The 23,357-nt window shown below is 48.7% G+C and overlaps 1 protein-coding gene across 1 annotated transcript in view; it reads right to left on the bottom strand.

Annotated features, from left to right (window-relative positions):
- The window catches only part of OBSCN (obscurin, cytoskeletal calmodulin and titin-interacting RhoGEF), a gene marked incomplete at its 3' end in the record, with an annotated part of 243,727 nt that overhangs the window by 183,848 nt on the left and 36,522 nt on the right, over positions 1 to 23,357 (bottom strand). Inside the window, exons 3-12 of the mRNA XM_075272031.1 lie at positions 18,409 to 18,678; positions 14,595 to 14,855; positions 11,954 to 12,259; positions 11,366 to 11,632; positions 9,484 to 9,753; positions 8,198 to 8,473; positions 7,580 to 7,855; positions 2,088 to 2,363; positions 1,464 to 1,739; positions 364 to 639 (exon numbers count right to left, since the gene is read on the bottom strand). Of these exons, the coding sequence (XP_075128132.1) occupies positions 364 to 639; positions 1,464 to 1,739; positions 2,088 to 2,363; positions 7,580 to 7,855; positions 8,198 to 8,473; positions 9,484 to 9,753; positions 11,366 to 11,632; positions 11,954 to 12,259; positions 14,595 to 14,855; positions 18,409 to 18,678 (2,754 nt within the window). The remainder of the gene's footprint in view (positions 1 to 363; positions 640 to 1,463; positions 1,740 to 2,087; positions 2,364 to 7,579; positions 7,856 to 8,197; positions 8,474 to 9,483; positions 9,754 to 11,365; positions 11,633 to 11,953; positions 12,260 to 14,594; positions 14,856 to 18,408; positions 18,679 to 23,357) is intronic.

Here is a 23,357-nt window from a genome sequence, read left to right as displayed (position 1 = left end):
AGAAGCTCAAAATCTACAGAATGTACCAGGATGTTCCTCAGATCTATCTCTGCAGCTACCAGAGGAGGTTGGGGGTATTTTTTGCAGTGTCGGGTGCACATTAAACCTCATAACTCCTATTTTAATTTTCTGATGATGGCGACTACAGGGTTACCACTAGAGATGAGCGAGTATATTCGATGGAGTACCTCTGCCGCATAGCGCCGGCGCCAGGGAAGGTGTAAGGGGCAGTAACAATCCGAAGCCCCGGCAGTGTCTTTGCACCGGGAGCTATGCAGCGGAAGTATTGGATCCAATATACTCGCTCATCTCTAGTTACCATCTGTTCTACTCTCAAGACCAGTCAGCAAAAACCCAACCAACCTTTGACGCTGATCTTGAAGTTGATCTTCTGTCCGGCCACCTCACAGCTGTACTCTCCGGCATCTTTCTTCTCCACCTGCTCCACCACTAGACGCCGAGATTTGCCCTCGGTCTCCACCCGCAGTTTCTTGCTGGAGCTGATCAGCTTCCCGTCTTTGTACCATTTCACGTCAGTCTTTTCCTGGGAGACCTCACAGCTCAGGGTGGCGCTCTCAGCCATGATGGCCACCACCTCCTTCTTGACCTTCTCCTGGTGGATGAAGGCCGGCTCTGGCTCTGAAAAATGACCAGAAGAGTAACCAGCAATGAGAGACTTTCAGGTCTAGCAATAAATGTGAGCTGAGGAAGGTTCTCTGAGCTTCAGCATGGTGGTGATGGCTCGTTCGGATAAACCACAAGATCATACAACACCATACAACATGGAGGTCCTGCCCACTGGTGGAAGACTGTGAACTGCTTCCAGCAAAATAACCAGAGCATCAGCCACACAGGCCACAGGATCCTGCGTCCAGATCTCTGTTTGGTACCCAAGTTTACTTAGGAGACCTCGCCCCCTCTCAGAAGTCTTTGTCCATTGAGGAGAAGTATATGTACATGCCCAGCAGGAGATCCAGGCATATATTCTATGGTGAAACCCGTAGGGTCACACCAGATGGATTTTGGACTGTAAGCTGGGTGACTCTTGGGCTGGTAGATAATAGAGGAGCCTTGGAGCCATTGTCCTACTTGTCCTCTTTGGTCAGGGGACAATGGTGGGGTAGGACTGACACCGTGTGCCCTGCCCCTGGGGGAGGACAAGAATAAAGCTATAACCCTACTTGTCAGCCTAAAGGGAAGGAATAAACTAAGATAAGTCTCAAAGCTAAAGCTGATCAGCTCAGGGCCTGTGAGGAGTACGGCCTGTATAAGAGGGTAACACTTCAGGTTTAGTGTCCACCATCCGAAGGTAGCAGCGTGTAGGGAGAGTCTTCTGAGTCCCCCAATGACACAAGTCACAAGGAGGAGAGAAGATCATGAAGGAGTCTTGTGAGAAGATGCCATTACCCAACAAGACTCCATGTAGATCATCACCAGGTGACCCCTGTCCTTCATTAACCCACCTTTGACGCTGATCTTGAAGTTGATCTTCTGTCCGGCCGTCTCACAGCTGTACTCTCCGCCATCTTTCTTCTCCACCTGCTCCACCACTAGACGCCGGTATTTGCCCTCGGTCTCCACCCGCAGTTTCTTGCTGGAGCTGATCAGCTTCCCCTCCTTGTACCATTTCACCTCGGACTTCCCATCAGAGACCTCACAGCTCAGGGTGGCGCTCTCCGTCACTTTGGCCACCACCTCCTTCTGCACCTTGTCCTGGTTGATGAAGGCCGGCTCCGACTCTAGAATTACAAGATACATCCATGATGAGAGTTTTGGTTTCCATATATTGGTCTCTAATGATAATAAATCAATGGAAAATCTTCTACTTTCTGTATAGAAAATCTCAAAGCTAAAGCTGATCAGCTCAGGGCCTGTGAGGAGTACGGCCTGTATAAGAGGGTAACACTTCAGGTTTAGTGTCCACCATCCGAAGGTAGCAGCGTGTAGGGAGAGTCTTCTGAGTCCCCCAATGACACAAGTCACAAGGAGGAGAGAAGATCATGAAGGAGTCTTGTGAGAAGATGCCATTACCCAACAAGACTCCATGTAGATCATCACCAGGTGACCCCTGTCCTTCATTAACCCACCTTTGACGCTGATCTTGAAGTTGATCTTCTGTCCGGCCGTCTCACAGCTGTACTCTCCGCCATCTTTCTTCTCCACCTGCTCCACCACTAGACGCCGGTATTTGCCCTCGGTCTCCACCCGCAGTTTCTTGCTGGAGCTGATCAGCTTCCCCTCCTTGTACCATTTCACCTCGGACTTCCCGTCAGACACCTCACAGCTCAGGGTGGCGCTCTCCGTCACTTTGGCCACCACCTCCTTCTGGACCTTGTCCAGGTTGATGAAGGCCGGCTCCGTTTCTAGAAGAAGTAGAGATGGTTACCATGCAGGCTGGGTTCACACTACCATTGTTAATGTCTGTTGCTGTCTACTGTTATAGGATGACAGCAACGGACATTAAACAGTCATAGAGAACGGTCACAGACACTTATAGATATATATAGTGATAACAATTATACGTGATATACAGATATACACACACGGACAAAATTATTGGTCTCCTCGTTTAATGAAAGAAAACTCCACACCAGTCACAGAAATAACCGGAATCTGACAAAAGTAATAACCAAACTCCACGCCGACAACCACAAAGCTTCTGGGGAATGTCCTATGGATAAGGGAGACACATGGAGGAGCTCTGTTATGTCCCTACTGTGACACACGGAGGAGCTCTGTTATGTCCCTACTGTGACACATGGAGGAGCTCTGTTATGTCCCTACTGTGACACACGGAGGAGCTCTGTTATGTCCCTACTGTGACACACGGAGGAGCTCTGTTATGTCCCTACTGTGACACATGGAGGAGCTCTGTTATGTCCCTACTGTGACACATGGAGGAGGCTCTGTTATGTCCCTACTGTGAAACATGGAGGAGCTCTGTTATGTCCCTACTGTGACACATGGAGGAGCTCTGTTATGTCCCTACTGTGACACATGGAGGAGGCTCTGTTATGTCCCTACTGTGAAACATGGAGGAGCTCTGTTATGTCCCTACTGTGACACATGGAGGAGCTGTTATGTCCCTACTGTGACACATGGAGGAGCTCTGTTATGTCCCTACTGTGACACATGGAGGAGGCTCTGTTATGTTCCTACTGTGACACATGGAGGAGCTCTGTTATGTCCCTACTGTGACACATGGAGGAGCTCTGTTATGTCAACTGTGACACATGGAGGGGGCTCTGTTATGTCCCTACTGTGACACATGGAGGAGCTCTGTTATGTCCCTACTGTGACACATAGAGGAGCTCTGTTATGTCCCTACTGTGACACATGGAGGAGCTCTGTTATGTCCCTACTGTGACACATGGAGGAGCTCTGTTATGTCCCTACTGTGACACATGGAGGAGCTCTGTTATGTCCCTACTGTGACACATGGAGGAGCTCTGTTATGTCCCTACTGTGACACATGGAGGAGCTCTGTTATGTCCCTACTGTGACACATGGAGGAGCTCTGTTATGTCCCTACTGTGACACATGGAGGAGCTCTGTTATATCCCTACTGTGACACATGGAGGGGGCTCTGTTATGTCCCTACTGTGACACATGGAGGAGCTCTGTTATGTCCCTACTGTGACACATGGAGGAGCTCTGTTATGTCCCTACTGTGACAAATGGAGGAGGCTCTGTTATGTCCCTACTGTGACACATGGAGGAGCTCTGTTATGTCCCTACTGTGACACATGGAGGAGCTCTGTTATGTCAACTGTGACACATGGAGGGGGCTCTGTTATGTCCCTACTGTGACACATGGAGGAGCTCTGTTATGTCCCTACTGTGACACATAGAGGAGCTCTGTTATGTCCCTACTGTGACACATGAAGGAGCTCTGTTTTGTCCCTACTGTGACACATGGAGGAGCTCTGTTATGTCCCTACTGTGACACATGGAGGAGCTCTGTTATGTCCCTACTGTGACACATGGAGGAGCTCTGTTATGTCCCTACTGTGACACATGGAGGGGGCTCTGTTATGTCCCTACTGTGACACATGGAGGAGGCTCTGTTATGTCCCTACTGTGACACATGGAGGAGCTCTGTTATGTCCCTACTGTGACACATGGAGGAGCTCTGTTATGTCCCTACTGTGACACATGGAGGAGCTCTGTTATGTCCCTACTGTGACACATGGAGGAGCTCTGTTATGTCCCTACTGTGACACATGGAGGAGCTCTGTTATGTCCCTACTGTGACACATGGAGGAGGCTCTGTTATGTCCCTACTGTGACACATGGAGGAGCTCTGTTATGTCCCTACTGTGACACATGGAGGAGCTCTGTTATGTCCCTACTGTGACACATGGAGGAGCTCTGTTATGTCCCTACTGTGACACATGGAGGAGCTCTGTTATGTCCCTACTGTGACACATGGAGGAGCTCTGTTATGTCCCTACTGTGACACATGGAGGAGCTCTGTTATGTCCCTACTGTGACACATGGAGGGGGCTCTGTTATGTCCCTACTGTGACACATGGAGGAGGCTCTGTTATGTCCCTACTGTGACACATGGAGGAGCTCTGTTATGTCCCTACTGTGACACATGGAGGAGCTCTGTTATGTCCCTACTGTGACACATGGAGGAGCTCTGTTATGTCCCTACTGTGACACATGGAGGAGCTCTGTTATGTCCCTACTGTGACACATGGAGGGGGCTCTGTTATGTCCCTACTGTGACACATGGAGGAGCTCTGTTATGTCCCTACTGTGACACATAGAGGAGCTCTGTTATGTCCCTACTGTGACACATGGAGGAGCTCTGTTATGCCCCTACTGTGACACATGGAGGAGCTCTGTTATGTCCCTGCTGTGACACATGGAGGAGCTCTGTTATGTCTCTACTGTGACAAATGGAGGAGCTCTGTTATGTCCCTACTGTGACACATGGAGGAGCTCTGTTATGTCCCTACTGTGACACATGGAGGAGCTCTGTTATGTCCCTACTGTGACACATGGAGGAGCTCTGTTATGTCCCTACTGTGACACATGGAGGAGCTCTGTTATGTCCCTACTGTGACACATGGAGGAGCTCTGTTATGTCCCTACTGCGACACATGGAGGGGGCTCTGTTATGTCCCTACTGTGACACATGGAGGAGCTCTGTTATGTTCTGGAGCTGCTTTGCTGCATCTGGCACTTGGTGTCTTGTATCTGTGCAGGGTACAATGAAATCTCAAGATGATCAAGGGATTCTAGAGAGGAATGTGCTGCCCAGTGTCAGAAAGCTTAGCCTCATCCGCAGGTCCCAGGTCTGGTAACAGGAGAATGACCCAAAAAACACAAGAATGGCTGAGAGGAGAAGATTAGACTATTCTGAAGTGGCTTCTATGGGCCCGCACCTAAATCCTATGGAGCATCTTTAGAAGGATCTGAAACATGTCGTCTGGAGAAGGCCCCTTCACCCCCGAGACAACTGGAGCAGAGGAGGGGCCCAAAATCTCTGCGGAGAGGGGCAGAATTCTCACTGACAGTTACAGGAATCGTCTGATCGCAGCGATTGCCCCAAAAGGAGGAGCAACAAAATATTACGGGAACCGACATCTCTGTCCAGGCCGAGTCAGGAGGTTTATTTATTAAAAAAAAATTTTTTTTATTCATTATTACTTGTGTCAGATTCCGGTTATTTCTGTGACCATTGTGGGTTATTCTTCAATTAAGTGCCTGGACCAACAATCCTGTCCACGTGTGTATATATATATATACAGTGGGGCAAAAAAGTATTTAGTCAGTCACCAATAGTGCAAGTTCCACCACTTACAAAGATGAGAGGCGTCTGTAATTTACATCATAGGTAGACCTCAACTATGAGAGACAAAATGAGAAAACAAATCCAGAAAATCACATTGTCTGATTTTGTAAGAATTTATTTGCAAATTATGGTGGAAAATAAGTATTTGGTCAGTAACAAAATTTCATCTCAATACTTTGTTATATACCTTTTGTTGGCAATGACGTTGGTCAAACGTTTTCTGTAAGTCTTCACAAGGTTGGCACACACTGTTGTTGGTATGTTGGCCCATTCCTCCATGCAAATCTCCTCTAGAGCAGTGATGTTTTGGGGCTGTCACTTGGCAACACGGACTTTCAACTCCCTCCGAAGGTTTTCTATAGGGATGAGATCTGGAGACTGGCTAGGCCACTCCAGGACCTTGAAATGCTTCTTACAAAGCCACTCCTTCGTTGCCCTGGCGGTGTGCTTTGGATCATTGTCATGTTGAAAGACCCAGCCACGTTTCATCTTCAATGCCCTTGCTGATGGAAGGAGGTTTGCACTCAAAATCTCACGATACATGGCCCCATTCATTCTTTCATGTACCCGGATCAGTCGTCCTGGCCCCTTTGCAGAGAAACAGCCCCAAAGCCTGATGTTTCCACCCCCATGCTTTACAGTAGGTATGGTGTTTGATGGATGCAACTCAGTATTCTTTTTCCTCCAAACACGAAAAGTTGTGTTTCTACCAAACAGTTCCAGTTTGGTTTCATCAGACCATAGGACATTCTCCCAATACTCTTCTGGATCATCCAAATGCTCTCTAGCAAACTTCAGACGGGCCCGGACATGTACTGGCTTAAGCAGTGGGACACGTCTGGCACTGCAGGATCTGAGTCCCTGGCGGTGTAGTGTGTTACTGATGGTAGGCTTTGTTACATTGGTCCCAGCTCTCTGCAGGTCAGTCACTAGGTCCCCCCGCCTGGTTCTGGGATTTTTGCTCACCGTTCTTGTGATCATTTTGACCCCACGGGGTGAGATTTTGCGTGGAGCCCCAGATCGAGGGAGATTATCAGTGGTCTTGTATGTCTTCCATTTTCTAATTATTGCTCCCACAGTTGATTTCTTCAATCCAAGCTGGTTGCCTATTGCAGATTCAGTCTTCCCAGCCTGGTGCAGGGCTACAATTTTGTTTCTGGTGTCCTTTGACAGCTCTTTGGTCTTCACCATAGTGGAGTTTGGAGTCTGACTGTTTAAGGGTGTGCACAGGTGTCTTTTTATACTGATAACAAGTTTAAACAGGTGCCATTACTACAGGTAATGAGTGGAGGAAAGAGGAGACTCTTAAAGAAGAAGTTACAGGTCTGTGAGAGCCAGAAATCTTGATTGTTTGTAGGTGACCAAATACTTATTTTCCACCATAATTTGCAAATAAATTCTTACAAAATCAGACAATGTGATTTTCTGGGTTTGTTTTCTCATTTTGTCTCTCATAGTTGAGGTCTACCTATGATGTAAATTACAGACGCCTCTCATCTTTTTAAGTGGTGGAACTTGCACTATTGGCGACTGACTAAATACTTTTTTGCCCCACTGTATATGTATATGTAGTGATAAGGATTATAGATGATAAGACTTTTACGTGGTGATATGTGCAGTATATTATGTGGTGACATTATCTGTGATTGGAGAACTCCATATAATGTAACAGAGGATCGGCATGAGATTACAGTATACAGAGCTTCTTATGTGGCTTCCATATCATCCACATCACTTTCCTAACCAGGTGACCCCTGTCCCTCATTGACCCACCTTTGATGCTGATCTTGAAGTTGATCTTCTGTCCGGCCGTCTCACAGCTGTACTCTCCGCCATCTTTCTTCTCCACCTGCTCCACCACTAGACGCCGGTATTTGCCCTCGGTCTCCACCCGCAGTTTCTTGCTGGAGCTGATCAGCTTCCCCTCCTTGTACCATTTCACCTCGGACTTCCCGTCAGACACCTCACAGCTCAGGGTGGCGCTCTCCGTCACTTTGGCCACCACTTCCTTCTTCACTTTATCTAGGTTGATGAAGGCCGGCTCCGGTTCTGTGGGCAATTAACAGAGAAATCTCAATGTTTTGTGAGACAACCCCTACAGTAGATGTAATGGCCGCCATTGTGGTTGTCATCCAGAAGTCGAAGCAACTTAAAAATTAATTAATTAATTAATTAAACTTCTCAGAGTGAGACGACTCTAGGTTGACATTTCCGAGTAGAAGAATATACCTAGATCCTAAGGCCTGCACAAGTCATCCTTTCGCTGCTCCTAGGCTATACATTGGGGGCTCTGTCTGATCTTCTGGTGCCTCCTCCGGTGCCCGGACCTCCCACCTGCTCTGTGTTTTACTTTACTATTATGTCACTTCTGTCGATTTAATGTTATCCCACCTTTGACGCTGATCTTGAAGTTGATCTTCTGTCCGGCCGTCTCACAGCTGTACTCTCCGCCATCTTTCTTCTCCACCTGCTCCACCACTAGACGCCGGTATTTGCCCTCGGTCTCCACCCGCAGTGTCTTGCTGGAGGTGATCAGCTTCCCCTCCTTGTACCATTTCACCTCGGACTTCCCGTCAGACACCTCACAGCTCAGGGTGGCGCTCTCCGTCACTTTGGCCACCACTTCTCTCTTGATCTTGTCCAAGTTGATGAAGGCCGGCTCTGGCTCTAGAAGAAGAAGAGATTACAGGTATTGTAAAGTTCCCCTCTCATTATCAGTATCTGCAGCTCCATCTCCCTGCCCGCAGCATGTCTGTAAGTGTTCACATTCCTTCTCTGCCCCTCAACAAAATTCATCTTCATTAATACAGTAAATAATGGGCAGGAAGGAGGGGGATGTAACTGCAGCTTCTCTCCGTCTGCCAGTGAGACAGCATGCTGTGAGAGGGGAAGAATCTAAAGTTTCTATATCTCTCTTATCATACTATGAGAGGGGGAAAAACAAAGAAGGAAGGTAAGACTGACTGCTGTGAGAGGGGAAGAAGAGGAGGACAGAGAGCAACTGCAGATTCTAAAAAAGCCTGCAGTGAGGGGGAAGGAGAATAATGAAAAAGTGGATGGAGATGCAGCCTCTCTCTCTCTAAGACAGCCCGCTGTGATAGGGTAAGAGGAGATGGAGGAGGTGGATGGAGCTGCAGCTTCTCTCTCAAAGATAGACTGCTGTTATAGGGTAAGAGGAAAGGGAGAAGGGGGATGGAGCTGCAGCTTCTCTCTCTCTAAGACAGTCAGATGTTATAGGGTAATAGGAAAGGGAGAAGGGGGATGGAGTTGCAGCTTCTCTCTCTCTAAGACAGTCGGCTGTCATGGGGTAATAGGAGGAGGAGGTGGATGGACATGTAGCTAAGTGGAGAGAGAGGAGGTGGGTGGTCTGCTGTGAGAGGGAAGGAGGAGGAGATGCAGAATCTTTCCCACAGTCAGACTGCATGCTGTAAAAAGAGGATCAGTAGCAAGGAGACATCTAATTAGCTTAGAGGACACAGTAGGCCCGCCCATTCAGGGGATGCTACTCTCTGTAACTGTAGGTGCACTCTAAACATTGTATGTGTTTTGCAGCATCTTATCACACTTTATGTTTTACTGACAGTGATCTAAAACCTTGGGAATGGTGGGTGTATTACCACGGCGGAGGGTGGGGGTCTGCGTGGCTCTCTGTGCCTCAGGACCCCTCCTAATCTCACCTGTGACTTGTAGGGTGAATGTGATGACATCATCGCCCAGGCTGCATGTGTAAGTCCCTTCATCTTCCTTTCGGACGGAGGAGATCAGCAGCTTCTGGAGTTTTCCTCTAGACTCCAGCTGGAATTTCTTGGAGTGGCGAATCTCCTTGCCATCTTTATACCACAAAACCCGAACATTCTCCTCAGAAGTCTCCAACACAAACTCTGTCTGTTCTCCAGACCTCACCTGCACTTCAGAGCGCCTCCTACTGGTTGTGAAGTGTGGAAGTGCTGGAGGGGAAACAAAGCAGGTCAGACATTGCTGCTTCTCAAGACAGTAGCACACATGACAGGCTTAGGCACGCTATACAGTATCACACATGAGAGGCTTAGGTACACTATACAGTATCACACATGAGAGGCTTAGGTACACTATACAGTATCACACATGAGAGGCTTAGGTACACTATACAGTATCACACATGAGAGGCTTAGGTACACTATACAGTATCACACATGAGGGGCTTAAGCACACTATACAGTATCACACATGAGAGGCTTAGGCACACTATACAGTATCACACATGAGAGGCTTAGGTACACTATACAGTATCACACATGAGAGGCTTAGGTACACTATACAGTATCACACATGAGGGGCTTAAGCACACTATACAGTATCACACATGAGAGGCTTAGGCACACTATACAGTATCACACATGAGAGGCTTAGGTACACTATACAGTATCACACATGAGGGGCTTAAGCACACTATACAGTATCACACATGAGAGGCTTAGGCACACTATACAGTATCACACATGAGAGGCTTAGGTACACTATACAGTATCACACATGAGAGGCTTAGGTACACTATACAGTATCACACATGAGGGGCTTAAGCACACTATACAGTATCACACATGAGAGGCTTACGCACGCTATACAGTATCACACATGGAAGGCTTAGGTACACTATACAGTATCACACATGAGAGGCTTAGGTACACTATACAGTATCACACATGAGAGGCTTAGGTACACTATACAGTATCACACATGAGGGGCTTAAGCACACTATACAGTATCACACATGAGAGGCTTAGGCACACTATACAGTATCACACATGAGAGGCTTAGGTACACTATACAGTATCACACATGAGGGGCTTAAGCACACTATACAGTATCACACATGAGAGGCTTAGGCACACTATACAGTATCACACATGAGAGGCTTAGGCACACTATACAGTATCACACATGAGAGGCTTAGGCACACTATACAGTATCACACATGAGAGGCTTAGGCACACTATACAGTATCACACATGAGAGGCTTAGGTACACTATACAGTATCACACATGAGAGGCTTAGGCACACTATACAGTATCACACATGAGAGGCTTAGGCACACTATACAGTATCACACATGATGGGGACTTTGGAGGGGGTAAATACTTTTTCATTACACAGTAGCTGCACATGAGACAGAGACAATGATGTCATGCTCGCCCTACAGGAATGTGAAGAGTTAATGTGCGCCTGGTGACAGCTGCGGGGATGAAGGGAGGGTTGGCTGTGCCTGCTCCACAGATATAGGATCACATTCCCAACAAGCTTGACCTTTGCTATTTGGCGGGTGCGTCGCCCTTCGCTGGGTACAGAGGAGTGTGCCGGGTGGAGGGCGCTGTGATGTAATATGGGCAGCACATATGGCCTTATTACAGACGCCAAGATATAATAACACCCTCTAAAGGGCGAGGAGCCCTGAGGTGGGCGGGACGATGATATCTGGACAAGCAATAAGGGGTTACCAGTACTAGAAGAAGACAGGCTTTCTAACCATGGATGGCCCTTTAAACACGTTAGAAGTATCTCCTCCGGGTGGTGGGACTGACCTCGGACGCTGAGCTTGGTGCTGCACTGGACCCCTTTACTTGTGAAGGTGACCTCGGCCTGGTCCTGGTCCTGGCTGACGCTCTTAATCAGCAGCATGTGCGTGTTCTTCACCCGCTTCACCACATACTCATCGCTGCTCTCCACCACCTTTCCATTGATCGACCAAGAGCCCAGAGACACCGTGGTGAGGTCAAGCGAAAAAGTGGCCTCTCCCCCAGCGGTGACTTCAGCAGGTCTCAGGGGAGTCTTAATGGATGGGACAGGTTCTAGAAGACACAAGAACACCAGAGACTGAATCCAATAGAATTCGATGTTCCCTCCATCTAGCACATTATGGGGTGACATTTTGGATGTATACACTTTAGTCTTATTACTGTCATTAGTTCTATTCTTTGTCTTCTCACCTTGTAGAGTCTTCAGAAGGTCTAGACCCCCCGATAAGACATCTCCACTCTACTCCTTTATGTCACTACTTGTACAACCTGATCTGACGATGAATAAGTTTTGTATGATCGCTGTACAGAAGTGTGGCGCCCCCTGTAGTCCTCACTGACTGACCCGCACAGCCCTGACCTGTAACCACCTACCTAGGTATAGCGTTCCGGGGAACTCCAGGTGGGGGCTCTGCCCGTAGCTGTTCACCGCACTGACCCGGAAGTGGAAGCTCCCTTCATCTGGAACGCGGTTGACAATGAATTCCGGGGAGGGCACATTGGGGGATTCGTGGCACCTCACCCAGTTCATGGCTCCAAGCTTCTTCCGCTCTACAATGTACCCGTCAATGGGCACCGGCCTGTCCATTGGGGGAGGGGACCAGGCTAATTTGACAGATGTTTCAGTCTTTTCTGTCACCACGGGGTTAATAGGGGCATTAGAAGGAGGTTTTCTTAAGACTAAAGGGAGAAGAAAAAAAAAGATTTAGGTCATATCTAAAATTCTGGTGGTGCCCGGATGTCACCGGATGTCACCTGTAACTAGATGTTACCTGTCACCGGATGTTACCTGTCACCGGATATCACCTGTAACTAGATGTTACCTGTCACCGGATGTCACCTGTAACTAGATGTTACCTGTCACCGGATGTCACCTGTCACCGGATGTCACCTGTAACTAGATGTTATCTGTCACCGGATGTTACCTGTCACTGGATGTCACCTGTCACCGGATGTCACCTGTCACCGGATATCACCTGTAACTAGATGTTACCTGTCACCGGATGTCACCTGTAACTAGATGTTACCTGTCACCGGATGTTACCTGTCACTGGATGTCACCTGTCACCGGATGTCACCTGTCACTAGATGTTACCTGTCACCGGATATCACCTGTAACTAGATGTTACCTGTCACCGGATATCACCTGTAACTAGATGTTACCTGTCACCGGATGTCACCTGTAACTAGATGTTACCTGTCACCGGATGTTACCTGTCACTGGATGTCACCTGTCACCGGATGTCACCTGTCACTAGATGTTACCTGTCACCGGATGTTACCTGTCACTGGATGTCACCTGTCACCGGATGTCACCTGTCACTAGATGTTACCTGTCACCGGATATCACCTGTAACTAGATGTTACCTGTCACCGGATGTTACCTGTCACCGGATATCACCTGTAACTAGATGTTACCTGTCACCGGATGTTGTTACCTGTCACCGGATGTCACCTGTCACCGGATGTCACCTGTAACTAGATGTTACCTGTCACCGGATGTTACCTGTCACCGGATATCACCTGTAACTAGATGTTACCTGTCACCGGATGTTACCTGTCACTGGATGTCACCTGTCACCGGATGTCACCTGTCACTAGATGTTACCTGTCACCGGATATCACCTGTAACTAGATGTTACCTGTCACCGGATATCACCTGTAACTAGATGTTACCTGTCACCGGATGTCACCTGTCACCGGATGTCACCTGTAACTAGATGTTACCTGTCACCGGATGTTACCTGTCACTGGATGTCACCTGTCACCGGATGTCACCTGTCACTAGATGTTACCTGTCACCGGATATCACCTGTAACTAGATGTTACCTGTCACCGGATGTCACCTGTAACTAGATGTCACCTGTCACCGGATGTTATCTGTCACCGGATATCACCTGTCACCGGATGTCACCTGTCACTAGATGTTACCTGTCACCGGATATCACCTGTCACCGGATGTCACCTGTCACCGGATGTCACCTGTAACTAGATGTTACCTGTCACCGGATGTCACCTGTAACTAGATGTTACCTGTCACCGGATATCACCTGTAACTAGATGTTACCTGTCACTGGATATCACCTGTAACTAGATGTTACCTGTCACCAGATGTCACCTGTCACTGGATATCACCTGTCACCGGATGTCACCTGTCACCGGATGTCACCTGTAACTAGATGTTACCTGTCACCGGATGTCACCTGTAACTAGATGTTACCTGTCACCGGATATCACCTGTAACTAGATGTTACCTGTCACTGGATATCACCTGTAACTAGATGTTACCTGTCACCGGATGTCACCTGTCACCGGATGTCACCTGTCACTAGAGGTCACCTGTCACTAGATGTTACCTGTCACCGGATGTTATCTGTCACCGGATATCACCTGTAACTAGATGTTACCTGTCACCGGATGTCACCTGTCACTGGATGTCACCTGTCACCGGATGTCACCTGTCACCGGATGTCACCTGTCACTGGATATCACCTGTCACCGGATGTCACCTGTCACCGGATATCACCTGTAACTAGATGTTACCTGTCACCGGATGTCACCTGTCACCGGATATCACCTGTAACTAGATGTTACCTGTCACCGGATGTCACCTGTCACTAGATGTCACCTGTCACTAGATGTCACCTGTCACCGGATGTCACCTGTCACTAGATGTCACCTGTCACTAGAGATCACCTGTCACCAGATGTCACCTGTCACTAGATGTCACCGGATGCTACCTGTCACTGGATGTTACCTGTCACGAGATGTCACCTGTCACTGCTGCCCCTGAGGCTTCACTGTCTGCTCAGGGCATGCTCTCAGTCAGCAGGCAGCAATATACTCAGGAGGAGCCACAAAGTGGTCACTCAGCGGTCACTCAACCATTTATCAGTGGTCACTCAGGTATAGATTATCAGTCACTCAGCGGTCACTCAGCCATTGATCAGCGGTCACTCAGTGACCACTTTTCTGTCAGGTGTCTTTAGCCCCGTCCTGTAGGCCTTGTACTTACTGGTGACGGTGAATTTGGTGGACGTCTTGCATTCATCGGCTATGAAGGCGATCTCGCCGGAGTCGCTGTTCTTGCACTCGCGGATAATCATGGTGTGCTGTTTACCAGAGGAAGTGATGGAGATGCGACCATCGGGGACCACGTTCTGCCCATTGATTGTCCATCTGACCTTCTCACAGTCATTGTCCAGCTCTACACAGAAGATGGCCGTGTCACTGACCGGCACCGCCGTCCTGCGGGGAAGCTTCTTTATAATGTTACCTGCACAGGAGGGGAGAGACATCATTACAACCAGATCTACCAGATAATACCAGGACTACGTCTCCTCCTCATGGAAATCCTACACGTCACTGACCCTGAACCAGGCTCTAATGATATATCTTATAGTCCAGGACACCCAGAGCTGCACTCACTATTCTGCTCTTACATCATATCTTATAGTCCAGGACAACCAGAGCTGCACTCACTATTCTGCTCTTATATCATATCTTATAGTCCAGGACACCCAGAGCTGCACTCACTATTCTGCTCTTACATCATATCTTATAGTCCAGGACACCCAGAGCTGCACTCACTATTCTGCTCTTATATCTTATCTTATAGTCCAGGACACCCAGAGCTGCACTCACTATTCTGCTCTTACATCATATCTTATAGTCCAGGACACCCAGAGCTGCACTCACTATTCTGCTCTTACATCATATCTTATAGTCCAGGACACCCAGAGCTGCACTCACTATTCTGCTCTTATATCTTATCTTATAGTCCAGGACACCCAGAGCTGCACTCACTATTCTGCTCTTACATCATATCATATAGTCCAGGACACCCAGAGCTGCACTCACTATTCTGCTCATATATCTTATCTTATAGTCCAGGACACCCAGAGCTGCACTCACTATTCTGCTCTTATATCATATCTTATAGTCCAGGACACCCAGAGCTGCACTCACTATTCTGCTCTTACATCATATCATATAGTCCAGGACACCCAGAGCTGCACTCACTATTCTGCTCTTATATCATATCTTATAGTCCAGGACACTCAGAGCTGCACTCACTATTCTGCTCTTATATCATATCTTATAGTCCAGGACACTCAGAGCTGCACTCACTATTCTGCTCTTACATCATTTCTTATAGTCCAGGACACCCAGAGCTGCACTCACTATTCTGCTCTTACATCATATCATATAGTCCAGGACACCCAGAGCTGCACTCACTATTCTGCTCTTATATCTTATCTTATAGTCCAGGACACCCAGAGCTGCACTCACTATTCTGCTCTTATATCATATCTTATAGTCCAGGACACCCAGAGCTGCACTCACTATTCTGCTCTTACATCATATCTTATAGTCCAGGACACCCAGAGCTGCACTCACTATTCTGCTCTTATATCATATCTTATAGTCCAGGACACCCAGAGCTGCACTCACTATTCTGCTCTTACATCATATCTTATAATCCAGGACACCCAGAGCTGCACTCACTATTCTGCTCTTATATCATATCTTATAGTCCAGGACACCCAGAGCTGCACTCACTATTCTGCTCTTATATCATATCTTATAGTCTAGGACACCCAGAGCTGCACTCACTATTCTGCTCTTATATCATATCTTATAGTCCAGGACAACCAGAGCTGCACTCACTATTCTGCTCTTACATCATATCTTATAGTCCAGGACACCCAGAGCTGCACTCACTATTCTGCTCTTATATCATATCTTATAGTCCAGGACACCCAGAGCTGCACTCACTATTCTGCTCTTACATCATATCTTATAGTCCAGGACACCCAGAGCTGCACTCACTATTCTGCTCTTACATCATATCTTATAGTCCAGGACACCCAGAGCTGCACTCACTATTCTGCTCTTATATTATATCTTATAGTCTAGGACACCCAGAGCTGCACTCACTATTCTGCTCTTACATCATATCTTATAGTCCAGGACACCCAGAGCTGCACTCACTATTCTGCTCTTATATCATATCTTATAGTCCAGGACACCCAGAGCTGCACTCACTATTCTGCTCTTACATCATATCTTATAGTCCAGGACACCCAGAGCTGCACTCACTATTCTGCTCTTATATCTTATCTTATAGTCCAGGACACCCAGAGCTGCACTCACTATTCTGCTCTTATATCTTATCTTATAGTCCAGGACACCCAGAGCTGCACTCACTATTCTGCTCTTATATCTTATCTTATAGTCCAGGACACCCAGAGCTGCACTCACTATTCTGCTCTTATATCTTATCTTATAGTCCAGGACACCCAGAGCTGCACTCACTATTCTGCTCTTATATCTTATCTTATAGTCCAGGACACCCAGAGCTGCACTCACTATTCTGCTCTTATATCTTATCTTATAGTCCAGGACACCCAGAGCTGCACTCACTATTCTGCTCTTACATCATATCTTATAATCCAGGACACCCAGAGCTGCACTCACTATTCTGCTCTTATATCATATCTTATAGTCCAGGACACCCAGAGCTGCACTCACTATTCTGCTCTTATATCATATCTTATAGTCCAGGACAACCAGAGCTGCACTCACTATTCTGCTCTTACATCATATCTTATAGTCCAGGACACCCAGAGCTGCACTCACTATTCTGCTCTTACATCATATCTTATAGTCCAGGACACCCAGAGCTGCACTCACTATTCTGCTCTTACATCATATCTTATAGTCCAGGACACCCAGAGCTGCACTCACTATTCTGCTCTTATATTATATCTTATAGTCTAGGACACCCAGAGCTGCACTCACTATTCTGCTCTTACATCATATCTTATAGTCCAGGACACCCAGAGCTGCACTCACTATTCTGCTCTTATATCATATCTTATAGTCCAGGACACCCAGAGCTGCACTCACTATTCTGCTCTTACATCATATCTTATAGTCCAGGACACCCAGAGCTGCACTCTCTATTCTGCTCTTACATCATATCTTATAGTCCAGGACACCCAGAGCTGCACTCACTATTCTGCTCTTATATCTTATCTTATAGTCCAGGACACCCAGAGCTGCACTCACTATTCTGCTCTTATATCTTATCTTATAGTCCAGGACACCCAGAGCTGCACTCACTATTCTGCTCTTATATCTTATCTCATAGTCCAGGACACCCAGAGCTGCACTCACTATTCTGCTCTTATATCTTATCTCATAGTCCAGGACACCCAGAGCTGCACTCACTATTCTGCTCTTACATCATATCTTATAATCCAGGACACCCAGAGCTGCACTCACTATTCTGCTCTTATATCATATCTTATAGTCCAGGACACCCAGAGCTGCACTCACTATTCTGCTCTTATATCATATCTTATAGTCTAGGACACCCAGAGCTGCACTCACTATTCTGCTCTTATATCATATCTTATAGTCCAGGACAACCAGAGCTGCACTCACTATTCTGCTCTTACATCATATCTTATAGTCCAGGACACCCAGAGCTGCACTCACTATTCTGCTCTTATATCATATCTTATAGTCCAGGACACCCAGAGCTGCACTCACTATTCTGCTCTTACATCATATCTTATAGTCCAGGACACCCAGAGCTGCACTCACTATTCTGCTCTTCTCTGTTCTTATATCTCATAGTCACATAAAGAGCTGCTACTAACGTTTAATAGCTAACGCCGGCTCAGGAGGGAATAAGTGAAGAATTTACCACTTACAGGACTTATTGTGCAATGTTCTGGGGGTCTGTAGGACCATCTCTGATATCTTTGGTGTGTGATATTACACAGATCTGACAGATTATTATCACCCGTGTGACAAACCTTGCACAGACAGCTCGGCGATGGTGCGGCTGCCCTCCTTCATCTCACAGATGTAGACGGCGTCATCATCGGCAGTGACGTTCTGGATGGTCAGTCTCCGAATCGTTCCTTCCTCCTCTATGTTATACTTTGAGCTCTGCTGGATTTTGGTCTCTTCCTTGTACCAGGAGGATTCAGTGATGGGTTGCGGGACCTCGCACTGGAACGTGGCCGTCTCCTTCTCCCTCACCTCCAAGTCTTGTAACTTTGATCGGAAAGGAATTCTGGGCTCTGTAAGGGAAGAAAGGAAGCAAGCAGATGAACCCTCAGGGGCTGCAGAAGGCGGCGGGGGGCCCAGCAGGGGCCCGAGACATTACACCTAACAGCTCACTATTAACATGAATACATTGTCGTTGTATGGATACAAAAAGGCAAACAATTCAGGGAATTCTCTGCCATTATCAGAAAACTGGGCACCAGCAGTATACGGTATATCACAGTATACTGTGTGTGAGGACACTGAGGGGGCAGTATACTGCGAGTGGCGACACTGAGGGGGTATTATACTGTGTGTGGGGGCAGTATACTGTGTGTGGGGGCAGTATACTGTGTGTGGGGGCAGTATACTGTGTGTGGGGACATTGAGGGGACAGTATACTGTGTGTGGGGACACTGAGGGGGTATTATACTGTGTGTGGGGACACTGAGAGGACAGTATACTGTGTGTGGGGACACTGAGGGGGTATTATACTGTGTGTGGGGACACTGAGAGGACAGTATACTGCGAGTGGGGACACTGAGGGGGTATTATACTGTGTGTGGGGACACTGAGGGGGCAGTATACTGTGTGTGAGGACACTGAGGGGGCAGTATACTGTGTGTGAGGACACTGAGGGGGTATTATACTGTGTGTGAGGACACTGAGGGGGCAGTATACTGTGTGTGGGGACACTGAGGGGGCAGTATACTTTGTATGGGGACAGTATACTTTGTGTGAGGACACTGAGGGGGCAGTATACTGTGTGTGAGGACACTGAGGGGGTATTATACTGTGTGTGAGGACACTGAGGGGGCAGTAAACTGTGTGTGGGGACACTGAGGGGGCAGTATACTGTGTGTGGGGACACTGAGGGGGCAGTATACTGTGTGTGGGGACACTGAGGGGGCAGTATACTGTGTGTGGGGACATTGAGGGGACAGTATACTGTGTGTGGGGACACTGAGGGGGCAGTATACTGTGTGTGGGGACACTGAGAGGACAGTATACTGCAAGTGGGGACACTGAGGGGGTATTATACTGTGTGTGGGGGCAGTATACTGTGTGTGGGGACATTGAGGGGACAGTATACTGTGTGTGGGGACACTGAGGGGGTATTATACTGTGTGTGGGGACACTGAGGGGGCAGTATACTGTGTGTGGGGACACTGAGTGGGCAGTATACTGTGTGTGGGGACACTGAGGGGGCAGTATACTGTGTGTGGGGACACTGAGGGGGCAGTATACTGTGTGTGGGGACACTGAGGGGGGCAGTATACTGTGTGTGAGGACACTGAGGGGGCAGTATACTGTGTGTGGGGACACTGAGGGGGCAGTATACTGTGTGTGAGGACACTGAGGGGACAGTATACTGTGTGTGGGGACACTGAGGGGGCAGTATACTGTGTATGGGGACAGTACATTGTGTGTGGGGACACTGAAGGGGCAGTATACTGTGTGTGGGGACACTGAGGGGGCAGTATACTGTGTTTGGGGACACTGAGGGGGCAGTATACTGTGTGTGGGGACACTGAGGGGGCAGTATACTGTGTGTGGGGACACTGAGGGGGCAGTATACTGTGTGTGGGGACACTGAGGGGGCAGTATACTGTGTGTGAGGACACTGAGGGGGCAGTATACTATGTGTGGGGACACTGAGGGGGCAGTATACTGTGTATGGGGACAGTATACTGTGTGTGAGGACACTGAGGGGGCAGTATACTGTGTGTGGGGACACTGAGGGGGCAGTATACTGTGTGTGGGGACACTGAGGGGGCAGTATACTGTGTGTGAGGACACTGAGGGGGCAGTATACTATGTGTGGGGACACTGAGGGGGCAGTATACTGTGTATGGGGACAGTACATTGTGTGTGGGGACACTGAAGGGGCAGTATACTGTGTGTGGGGACACTGAGGGGGCAGTATACTGTGTTTGGGGACACTGAGGGGGCAGTATACTGTGTGTGGGGACACTGAGGGGGCAGTATACTGTGTATGGGGACAGTATACTTTGTGTGAGGACACTGAGGGGGCAGTATACTGTGTGTGAGGACACTGAGGGGGTATTATACTGTGTGTGAGGACACTGAGGGGGCAGTAAACTGTGTGTGGGGACACTGAGGGGGCAGTATACTGTGTGTGGGGACACTGAGGGGGCAGTATACTGTGTGTGGGGACACTGAGGGGGCAGTATACTGTGTGTGGGGACACTGAGGGGGCAGTATACTGTGTGTGGGGACACTGAGGGGGCAGTATACTGTGTGTGGGGACACTGAGAGGACAGTATACTGCAAGTGGGGACACTGAGGGGGTATTATACTGTGTGTGGGGGCAGTATACTGTGTGTGGGGACATTGAGGGGACAGTATACTGTGTGTGGGGACACTGAGGGGGTATTATACTGTGTGTGGGGACACTGAGGGGGCAGTATACTGTGTGTGGGGACACTGAGGGGGCAGTATACTGTGTGTGGGGACACTGAGGGGGCAGTATACTGTGTGTGAGGACACTGAGGGGGCAGTATACTGTGTGTGGGGACACTGAGGGGGCAGTATACTGTGTGTGAGGACACTGAGGGGACAGTATACTGTGTGTGGGGACACTGAGGGGGCAGTATACTGTGTGTGGGGACACTGAGGGGGCAGTATACTGTGTGTGGGGACACTGAGGGGGCAGTATACTGTGTGTGAGGACACTGAGGGGGCAGTATACTGTGTGTGGGGACACTGAGGGGGCAGTATACTGTGTGTGAGGACACTGAGGGGACAGTATACTGTGTGTGGGGACACTGAGGGGGCAGTATACTGTGTGTGAGGACACTGAGGGGGTATCATATTGTGTAGGGGCACCGATCATGTATTATACTGGGTGTAAAGACGTTCCATATCTGCCCCCGTCTATATATCGTCTATTGCTTGTGACTACTTTTCTTTTCTGCATTTCCTGGACAACACTTCAGAATTTTCTGACATTATGACCTGAAAACAAATAGAACAGGAAGATTTTCTGATGAAGTAATAAGAATCCTTGTAGATGGCAGTGCTGGTAGTGGCGGGCGCAGGGCGGGGGTCGTCTTCACGTGTGTGGGGCCTGCGCTGTCAGTCACCTCATTTACAGGACCTCATAAAACTGGCATCTGGGGAGAGTCCCATCAATTAGTGGCCGGGAAAGACCCTACTGCTATGGCGTAACCTGAGAGCCGGGCGCCCCCTCCACCGAGGACCAGGGATGGGATAGAGTCAGGGATACAAAGCCTCCATCAGATACAGACTCCTACTGCTATATGGCCCATCCTGAGAGCCGGGCGCCCCCTCCATCGGGATACGGTCAGGGATACAAAGCCTCCATCAGATACAGACTCCTACTGCTATATGGCCCATCCTGAGAGCCGGGCGCCCCCTCCATCGGGATACGGTCAGGGATACAAAGCCTCCATCAGATACAGACTCCTATGTGAGACCCCACAGGGGCCCTACTGCTATATTATCCAGCCTGAGAGCCGGGCGCCCCCTCCACCGGGATACGGTCAGGGATAGATACAAAGCCTCCATCAGATACAGACTCCTATGTGACACCCCACATGGACCCTACTGCTATATGGCCCAGCCTGAGAGCCGGGCGCCCCCTCCACCGAGGACCAGGGATGGGATACAGTCAGGGATACAAAGCAGCCATCAGATACAGACTCCTATGTGAGACCCCACAGGGGCCCAGCCTGAGAGCCTGGCGCCCCCTCCACCGGGATACGGTCAGGGATACAAAGCTTCCATCAGATACAGACTCCTACTGCTATATGGCCCAGCCTGAGAGCCGGGCGCCCCCTCCACCATGGCTGGGATAGACCCAAGGACATGAAGAATCCATCAGACTCCTATACGAGACCCTCACATGGACTGACTGCTATATGGCCTAGTCCCGTATACCGGATAGCGCCCATTCTTTTTACATCGCCTGCCCATATAGTCACATGACTGTAGACCCCGCAGACATATCGGCCACGCTATCACCCGCACTACTCTGCTCTCTGCTGGTGACATAGGAGAACTACAGTGGCAGGTTATTCCGCTCATAAAGCTGCAGCTGGTTATTTGAGGATTATCCCCGATCATGGAGCCGTTACCATCAAGGACGTGTCTGACCTATTCACAAGGCCTGATGACCTAAGATGAGAAATGTAGATCTCATTAATATTCGGTGCGACCTTTGCCCTTTTCTCGCTACTTGCAGACGGTTTTTGGCAGAGTTGGACAGGGAGGTCGTTCCCGCCTCCATCTTGGATAACTAAGCCCAGATCTCCTGTGGATGTTACTTGCTCCAGTCCGTCTGTCTCTTCGTGTCGTCCCAGACAGACTGGAGGATGATGAGATCAGGGCTATACCGGTGGGGGCGGGATCATCACTACCAGGACTCCTCCTCCGAAGAGCAAAGGTCGCACCAAATACAGATTTACATTTCTACTCCTGGAAGCATTCTTATCGAGCCACGCCTGCCTAAAACTTGTGCACAGCAGCGTATATATTAATGTGCAGGCTTTGCTGGGGGTGGGGTCCGGCGTCATGGCCCTATACAGCTCGGCTGATGTGATCCTTCAGGCGTCTGTGGTGAATCAGAATATCTTGCTATGACTTCCAGTCTATTCTTACACCGGGGACAATGCAGGATCAGCTGTATGTCCGCCAGAGACAGCTCTATATATAGGCAGGGAGCGGGCTC

The sequence above is a fragment of the Leptodactylus fuscus genome, chromosome 4 (assembly GCF_031893055.1).
Source record: "Leptodactylus fuscus isolate aLepFus1 chromosome 4, aLepFus1.hap2, whole genome shotgun sequence".
In the NCBI taxonomy this organism is placed as follows: domain Eukaryota; kingdom Metazoa; phylum Chordata; class Amphibia; order Anura; family Leptodactylidae; genus Leptodactylus; species Leptodactylus fuscus.
The sequence above is the reverse complement of the archived record's forward strand: the minus strand, read 5'-3'. Positions and strand labels throughout refer to the sequence as shown.